Source organism: Adiantum capillus-veneris, chromosome 2, assembly GCF_014529385.1.
Source record: "Adiantum capillus-veneris isolate H3 chromosome 2, ASM1452938v2, whole genome shotgun sequence".
NCBI classification, from domain to species: domain Eukaryota; kingdom Viridiplantae; phylum Streptophyta; class Polypodiopsida; order Polypodiales; family Pteridaceae; genus Adiantum; species Adiantum capillus-veneris.
In genome coordinates, this window is record NC_140932.1 from 120076169 (window position 1) to 120085840 (window position 9672).

The following is a 9672-nucleotide window of genomic DNA, read 5'->3' on the forward strand; positions in this document are numbered from 1 at the left end:
GTTTCCTCTGAACTGCGAGAGGCCAGAATTATCTACACCCTTAGAGCCTCTCATTGAACCCAATTTTTGCTTCAACCTCTCCCTATGGGCTCAAATCGTTTTCTACACTTGGTTGCTAAATGTAAAATTGGGGTAAGTTTGTGTCCACTAGAATTTTTAAGCCCTTTGACCCATTATTTACCCAAAAATTTATCTCGTCTCAAAGTAAGAGTGGGAGTGAAAGTATGGCTTGATTCCGTGACCTCTCAAGGTAGGTTTCTAGTAGTAGGGATCGGATTAAACGAGCCCTTATGACCTAAAGGTGAACCAGAAGCAAGGTTCGAACCCAATAGCTACTTTTGCTTGAGTTGATTTCACTATGACGCTACTAAAGTGATCTACATATCTATCAACACAACAGAAAAAATGACATAACTCACAAAGAGCGCTTCTTTTTGTCAGCTTTTGACACCCCTTAATTCCTCTCAACAATTTTTCCCCCTTAAACTTTCAAATTGCGAGAAATCTTCAACAAGAAAGTAGTAGAGCTTCTATAGATGTTATTTCTAGGCGTATCTACTACTGGCTCTACTCCTATTTTAATCCAAGGAATCTAACAAGATCCTTTTGATACAACTCTCAACTATCAAAGAGGAACTGTAAAACTGAAAACGAGTGCTCGACCTCAAGCAGACAAGAGATCGGTGTTATCCCAGTTCGCATGACCTTTAAAGCCCTCCTCGAAGGCTGCCTACAGCCGCATTTTTTTTGGTTTAAAAACTAAAATTTCCTCAGTTCCTCGTGCCGTAGTTCTGCTGAGTGTTTCCATCTTCGTCCTGCACCTTGGCGCCCCCATCTACCTTTGCCGTTTGGTGTTGTTGCTAGTTTCTCTACTCAACTCCCACTGCCATCGCGCTCCATCTGCAGCTCATGTTTTCTTTTTTTAGACTTGCGTGGACCGGCCACTCCTTTTGTGTTTAGGAGAGAGAGAGAGAGGAGGAGGAGGAGGATCTCTATAGATTCTGGTGCCCATTTCTTTTTAAAAAATCGTGACACCTACTTGTGAGCTCCGCTTTTATATTTAAAAAATTTGCAATCAAAGGTCGTAGGCAAAAGGTATGTCTACTTCACATAGAGCTATTTTTGTCATTTCTTAGATCATTTTTTAGTAGAGCTCCTTGTAAGCTTCGCTTTGATAATTGCAATCAAATTTCATACGCAAAAGATATGGATGTCTTGCTACCCTCATATTGTTTTGTGAAATTTTGGCACTTTGAGATGCTTTCTAGAGTCAAACCACCGTTGTGAGTCTAGTGATGATATGAAAATTTGGAACATCACCCTGTCGCGACTCATAGCGGTTTTTACCATATGGTCACCAAATGCAAATTTGGGTGTATCTAAGTGTCCCCAAGTATGTACAACCCCTAGCCCACTAAAGATCCCAAAACTCCTCATTTTTACTCAAAAGGATATGAGTGGCCCCTCTGTACACACACAAGCATGCAAGCACACTTGCAACACAAGAAAGAAAAAGCACACACACTTAATAGAGAATAAAAGAGAGTAGAGAAGGAGAGAATCTATTCATTACCTCAACATGGAGTACAGGCCAAGCTTGTTAGCTATGGTGGAAGCGTGAACTTCTTGCAAAGGAGAAGAGAGCTCTTGCTTATAGACTAGGTCAATGGCCTCTTCACATTGACAAAGTGATACTTATGCCTAGAGCTTCAAACTAGGTGTTTGGCCAAAAAATAATTCAAATAACTTCTCTAAGTATAAATTGGGAGCTTAGGAGACACAAATTGAACTCATAGACATGTGCTATGATAGCAACATGATATAACATCTGGCAACATTTAACCATTTGGAAAAACTATTATAATAAATATATACAATGTACATGCAATGTCTGCCCAAAACACCTTTTATCTCTCACTAATCGCTCCAATGAGCGCACAAAATTGCATGCTTTCTCGTCTCCTTAACCTCATTCCTATGTACTATTACATGACTATGTGTGGCATCTTCACAATTGACTTCCACCAATTCACCACTTTGACTGTATTTAGCCTTCTCACAACACTTAAAAAATAAGTCCAATAAAGCTCCAAGTGATGTGTTTTTGCCTCACGTAGCTAAATTAAGCTATGATACTCCACTTTGATTATCCTTATCTCCATTTAATAACTTATGGCAAAGCTTGAGCATACCAATCCACCTCACATAACTTGACCCCTAGTGCTTGCCTTCAAAAAACCTCACAAACAACCCTCATAAAGGCTACTAAATATGTCTCTAAACTTATACATATGCAAAGTCTATACTGCCTATAAATGCCAATACGGCAACCATATGAACACATAAAGACAAGGACCATTGGAGCTGTACAAAATGAGAGGTATAACGAAGACTACAATCATGCTAAGAATAGCAAATATGTGCACAAACAGGCGCCAAATATCACGCAAGAAAATCATTGTTAATGATCAATTAATGGTAAAGTTTCACCTTAGCAGAGCTTGGTCACAATCAATGCATGTGATGCATCCATCACCATAAAATTGTATCATGAGAACATAAGCTGGCTCAACTTAGCAAGAGCATCAACTCAGGCAAAACTAGAGCATCAACTCATGCCTTGACATTGTCATTCTTGTCTAACTTCACATCTCTGATTTAAAGAGATTTGAACTTAAACTTATACTCTTAACTTGGAAAATTTTGTTAAAGGCTAAAATGAATTGTAATCAATCTGTTCAAGTAGGCTTTTATCGAGATACCAATGTGATAAGTAACATATGAGATAGACAACATCAATTAGCATGAGAGGAACGTGCCTAGAAAGCTCCAAGTTTTTGTTGTGCATCATTGGTATTGTCCACTCAAAAAATTATATAGATTTATTTGTATGAGAAGATGTGTACTGTGATTTTGTACATGCAATGTTGCTTATGATTTGACATGTTTCTTTGTAGCTAAGCTACACAAAATTCTACAAAAATTCTTTGTAAATGAGAAGGAGAATTCCGCAATTTACCGAGTGGATTCGCAAGAGATAGCCCACTAATACCATGTAGAGAACATGAGAAAGACAGAGAGGTCATACTAGGCGATTCTCATCAACTCTTGGAAATGGAGGAAATAGTTGGAGCTACACACATCATGTAAATAGAAATTTGAACATTTTTTAGCTTAAAATGATACTTCAAAGAATGGGCCACTTTACTTTCATGCTGCCATGGAACGGCACGTTCTCACTTGTTACAAGAATTTGGAAAGGACAACTCATACAAGCAAGGACGCTTCTATGCTTTCTTTGGGATTTTGAAAACAAACTAAAGCATAGTAAACGGCAATCATGGCTCACAAGAAGATTTAGAAATTTTCTCATGTAGGAAAATGGAGTTTTTCTCAGTGTCTTTCATACAATGCATAACATCATGAGCTTTTGCTCGAGAGGCACCGCATACCTAGCTAGGTAGGATTGGGGCAAGGGACCGCCAGCCCGATGGGTACGATTGGGGGCAAGGGACCCCCGGCCCCCCCCCATCGGGCCGACGGTCCCCTACCCCTAATCGTATCTAGCTAGGTACATGGCGCCTCCCTCACAGAAGCTCATGATGTTGAGGTAAGTTACAATGTGGGAAATATTGTGAGAATTTGTCCAAAACTTCTTGTGGCTCTGTGAGAGAGAGAGAGAGAGAGAGTCTGTAGACTGGAGGGAGAAAAATATAAGGCGTATGTAAAGTTATCACTTTGAAAATAGCAAACATTACTCCATTGTACACTGGTTGAAACATCCTTGGCATACACCCTCTCTCTTTCTACCCAAAGGCACTGCCAACAAACCCATTCAAAGGTTGAAAAGGCACAACCCATCCTTATACACGGACACTTGCGAACCGAGGGATTTAACCAGCAGTCTTGAACTCAAGATCTGGAGAGAGAGAGAGAGAGAGAGAGAGAGAGAGAGAGAGAGAGAGAGAACTGAGTACCTTGCTAAACCAAACACCACATAGAGAAAAAACAAACAAAAATACACAAACCAAAAGCAAAATAAAAAAGAATTTGTTTTTTCTCTGCCTTCTTTTGGACTTACGCTCGGAAAAAACCTAGGTTTAGTGAAATCCCACCTGAGATTTACCTCTAAATTCTAATTTTGACTGTCAAAACCAGCACTAATTAGAGAAATGTGGTGTAAAAACCTTCAAAAATGCCAATTTACCTCTACAGTTTGTCATAACTAGGTTTTCCAAGTGTTGGAAAAAAATCTTTTTCTTTACAATACATCAGAGGGCCCAGAGGGGGAGGTGCTTATCCCTTCCAAATGTTAGCCATGAAACATGGTCGGCGGCAAGGGCCGCGTATCATTGGGCAAGAGCCACGCGTAGGCATCACCATGGCCACCTAAACAAAATAGAGGAAACAAACTCACTAAACAAAAAATCTAAAAACTTTGCTCCATGATAACTTGCCTATGGTCATCCTTTTATTTTCCACAAAATGCAGCCCTTGCTTGCATAATCGTCATTTCACCGGTAAAAAGGCGTCATTTACCTTTTACCGGGAGGCAATAAATTGCAATGATGTAACATCCTGCCACAAGAGAGAGCTATTGATTTTCTTACAAAAATAATAGATTGTCTGTAAGTCTTGAAAAATAAAACTGCTACAATACCATATCATGTTCATCATTTAAAAGCCACGGCAGCTTCACCCTGCAATGCTACACAAGCTTTAGCCATGCTCCTCCTTCCAAGAAAGGACAAAACCATCTCGACTTAGCTTTGTCTTGATGTCTAAAGCTTAGTCCTGAAGCAGCAGGAAAATGGTCCTCCTTTGAGCTCTGGACCCCAACATTAGACCTTGATAACTAACCAGCTCTTGAGGAGTGTATTTAGCAGACATGGCCAAAGCAAAAAGCATGTCTATGAACACGATTTATAGTTGACCTGCGGCAAAGGCCTGGATGTGGATGATACTTTGGCAGTTCTGAGTCAGATTTAATGACCAAAATTACACATCTGGATGAAGACCATGCTGTAATCCACATACTTTGTCCAATAATCCCTGTACTGATTCAGTGCGACATCAAGCCATGGCTTCATGTTACCACTATACTGGATTACTGCTGCCTTCTTGATCTTATAGGCACCAACATTTGGATTGTGACCAAGTCCAAGGACATGCCAGGACTTGTCCAAGAATTTTGTCTTTTTGTAGAATGTGATAAGTCCGGGCGGAAGGCTGCCAAGCTTCCACAAAGCTTGATTTTCATTCTACAAAAAAGCCATAAGTGATCCCTCTGATTAACATCTCTTTTTTGAGTCCATTCTTAAGGTAATTACATGGTCAGATTAACAACACCACAAAAATACAGTCTACACTACGCGCACAAATAGTGAAACCCAAAGAGTTTGAAAGAGCAGAGGAACGCGTTAACTCACCTCATTCTGCCAGTAATGGTACTCCTCAGTGCACTTTTCCTTCTTCCACAAGTCCAAATCAAACATATTCATGCCATATGCCCAAGCACAAGTTTCAGGGTCAAACTTCTGCTTGATAAGCAGATGGGAGAAGTTCATGTGATGGCTGTAGTGATTATAGTATTCCGTGCAGATCTCCACAGCAGCATTGACATTGCCTTCCATGTTCATCTGAAATAGGGCTGTCAAATCCTTTTGCACCACAACATCATCATCCAAAAGAAGAATCTTGTGCAGCTTTGGGAACATCTGAGGAAGATAAAACCTCATATGTTTCAGCATTATTCGATACTTGATAAACCTGTACTGATTATCAGCCTCTAGCTGTTGCAGAAGTGGCACATACGACGGCTTGATAAACGAGTAATCGTCAATGGACTTCACGTCAATATAAGAAACATTGTTAGGAGGGCTCATTTTGAACCAAACTTTCATAGCCCAGTAGTTCATTTTGTCGGTTACAACATGGAAGACATGCTTTTGGGGATGCTTTGCATTGGAAACTGCTGAATTCACCACCACAGCTGCTCCAAGAACGTTATCAGAGAAGATAACATAGTGATAAAGAGTCGGATCGCGAAGCCTCCTTGCAGTTATTGCGTCATCAGTGTCAGCATACTTCTCTTCATTTGAAATTCTCTCTTCCAAGAGCCTCATGGAAAGACAATGTAAGCTTTTAGGAGTAGATCTGGCTGCAATCAAATTAGAGAATTCCCCTTGCTTTTTAGCTCTAGTTAGTTGGTCATTCACTGCAAATATGGTGTCCTTAAGCTTCTGAATTTTGACTTGATTATCGAAAAGTTCTTTCGAGTCAGTCATGAGCTGCCGAATCACCTTAATCCTGTCCTTTACCTCCTTCTCTAAGATTCTCATAGCTTCCTCATCCACCGTTGCAGAATCATCTTGTAAGGCCTTTATTTGGGGACGAGCAAGTACATCATTCAATGAGCTGGCTTGATCTGTAAAACTGGTGAGCTGCTTGACAGTGTCAAGCTTGGCACGACGAGCATGGCTAGCATAAGCATTGACCAGAGCTATGTGATCCCTTGCCTGCTTAAACAAGGCTTCCACTTTCGCCCTAGCTGGATCTTCATCCGACTTCAGCGCTCGTATCGTACGAGCAACGTAGGCATGAAGATGTGACGACCCAACTTGAGTCTTTGCAATCCCGGCCTGATGGAAATGCCAACATAAAAGTCAAAACAGGATGGCGACTTCAAGCTCTGTGGGCTAAAAACAGTACAGTAATGTGAAAGGTATATGATATAAATCTTTCTTTAAGAAATCCAAGACTTCCTCACATTTCACTTTGGCTAACCTAACAATTGATGACTGCACCGAATTCTTGACTACTCAATTCTTGTTTCACCTTCCAACCAAAGCATATTGCAAGAGGCTGTCATAAAGATTGCGTACTGAAACACTTGTGCGACAGCACCTTTCTAATTCATGAACAAAGCAGTTTAAAAAAAACTGTCATGACACTCCCTGTTCTAAGCAATCCATATTCACAACTTACCCCCACACACTTTTGTATCTTGCATAAAAGTATTTACAGCAAGGAAGTGTGTGTATGTGCAGGTGTGTACACATACAAGTACGCCTGTCACCGTACACATTCGTACAGGCATCACAAGTAGCTGGCACAACCAATCTGAGTGTCTCTTATACAGTCTCGCTATTCAAAGGATGACGTATGAGCTCTCAGCCAGAATGTTCATGTACCCAAATTCAACCTCTGGCTGAGAATGCACACATGCCTACTAGCTTTGTTTAAGGTCATGGTAGACTACTGCACATCAGAAAAAATTTGATCAAATAAACCTACACTGCAATAGACGGGCTCATTTTTGGCAAATAGAACGCAAACAGAACGGAGGGTGAAGTCCATCTCAGCAGCAGTCTAGAAAACGCTAACAAATACCCTACATTGCGGCTTGATCTTTCCAAAAGCCAGTTAGATCAAAGCAAGGCAGGCATTGCAAGAACAGATCGACCTTCAAAGCGACCATACCAGAAGAAGCAACCACAGAAAAAAGAAGAGATCCCGGAATGGTGTGCTTACAGGATGGAGAACAGGCTCGGAGCCGTTATAAAGGACCAAAGCAGCTGCAGTGACGAAGACGAGGACCAGCATTGTGGGAACAAAGAGGCGATGAGCGGAGGCCTTGGAGGTGCCATTGCGGGCGCCACCACGGATCGCCATAGCCACACCTCGAAAGAGACCACGATGAGCGAGGAGGTACACAAAACGCCAGGAGGAGGGAGGGAGGCTCTGCAGCTGCAATGGAGGAGAGGGGCTGCCTGCAGAGCGCAATGCGGAACAGGAGAAGCAATGTCAGGGGGGGAGAGAAGGGATGAACTGTCAGGCCTTAAGGGGCCACGGCCATGACGGTGGAGGGGGGCAGCTTTCACCAAGCTTCAGCTTTCCAGTAGAGTCAGCGTCCGCCTTTCTATTATAAACATTTGCTGGCTACATTTTTTGTGCGTATACCACCACTATTCAAACTTCAACAATATGTGTTCCACAGCAATTAAATTAACAACGTTCCCACCTAATTAACTGCATCTTATGGGTCGTGCCTCATTTTTAATAAAAGTGTAAGTCACACCGCGGCTAATGAGATGGGACTTGCACCTTTGCGCAAAGCTCACACTCGCTACTTACTGATAGACTTAAATTGTGACAATTGTTTAGTATCCCATTTGGTTATGAGGCACTATTGCAAATGGCACTCACTTCTTACTGACAGACTTAAATTGTGACAATTGTCTAGTATCCCAATTGGTTACGAGGCATCATTGTTGCAAATGGCATGATGCATCTATGTAAACATTGTACATACATTGTAGTTTGCTCATACTCTCAAAGGTATTATGTGGGATAAATTCCTTCTAATCTTCACTTATATATCAACATTCTAAAAATAGTATCCGACTTACATCTTCTCAAAACTTCCGATGACAATCTCAAAACTTCCAACAAAATAGGGCAACCAAATTTTTCAAAGATACGCAATTCTCTAGCACAACGCATATATATTGAATGAAGATGCATTTATATATTGAATGAAGAAAATGCATCAGAGTATACTACAATGTGATTTCTATCAAATTTCGAAATGCTTCAAAGAGCACTAGTATAACTAGGCTCGCCTCAAATCAACTTAACAAATATATATAGTTCAAGCTCTCCTTTTTTGCAAGGCAAACTCTAACTACTCCACACATGAGTAAGCCTGAATGGCAACATGTTGGGGTATGAAGATACTATTTGTAATGGAAATGGCCTATGAACATTGAGAATAGCGGAATTAGGAGAACTATAGTGAGCATTTTTATGAGGCTACTTTGAGAACATAGAGGGTGAACTTAATTAACGGTAGCAGCATAACCATAACCATTATACTTAATTAGCGGTAGCAGCATAACCATTATACTTACTTAACTTGGCATGAACAATACTTTTGCAAGAGAGAGAGAATTAGAGAACTTGACAATAGTTGAGGACCAAATTTATGTGGAGCCGGTCCCCCCTCCAAAAGGATTTTTTTTATAATTTCTCCCATAAAGAGAGACTTTATACAATACAAGCTTTGTGTTCCTTAAGACCTTGATGGTGCAATGAAGATAGAAACTTCATGCACCACAATTATGCCTGTAACTTAACTAATTGAAAGCATTAACTTGTCCCCAGTCTCAGTTCCAAGACCTCAAACAAGCTTTGTGTTCCTTAAGGCCTTGATGGTGCACAATGAAGATAGAAACTTCATGCACCACAATTATGCCTGTAACTTAACTAATTGAAAGCATTATATTGTCCCCAGCCTCAGTCCCAAGAATTGATACAATACAAGCTTTGTGTTCCTCGAGACCTTGATGGTGCAATGAAGATAAAAACTTCATGCACCACAATTATGCCCGTAACTTAACTAATTGAAAGCATTAACTTGTCCCCAGCCTCAGTCCCAAGACCTCAAACACCTTCGAAGGTGGAGAGAGCTAGCAGGGAATGAGGGTAGGGAAGAGGAAGAAGAAACATTCATATGAGAAAGAAATAGTTCCTCACTTATCATCACTCTTCTTGCTTAGCATAGTAATGAAGATGGAGAAGATGGCAGGCTTAAGCATTGAAGCATGACTCTTGGTTGAATTTGCATTCCATAGCCAAGAGTGTTGGTGTAGGCTATCAACTTCGCAACAA

The 9672-nt window shown here is 40.8% G+C and overlaps 1 protein-coding gene across 2 annotated transcripts; it reads right to left on the reverse strand.

The window, feature by feature from the left end:
* Positions 1-4437: 4437 nt before the first annotated feature.
* On the reverse strand, positions 4438-7920 carry LOC147463483 (putative galacturonosyltransferase 9). 2 transcript variants are annotated; one of them, XR_015185177.1, is made up of 4 exons: positions 7534-7920; positions 5430-6641; positions 4661-5261; positions 4438-4578 (listed from the first exon to the last, which is right to left on the reverse strand). XR_015185177.1 is itself a non-coding variant. In XM_086489204.1 (3 exons), exons 1-3 carry the CDS (start codon positions 7672-7674, stop codon positions 4986-4988), a joined length of 1629 nt encoding a protein of 542 aa, XP_086345330.1. In that variant the 5' UTR covers positions 7675-7920; the 3' UTR covers positions 4438-4985. The 2 variants fall into 2 exon arrangements, 1 of the variants encoding a protein (XP_086345330.1); XM_086489204.1 differs by having other exon boundaries at positions 4438-5261.
* Between the last annotated feature and the right edge of the window lie 1752 nt (positions 7921-9672).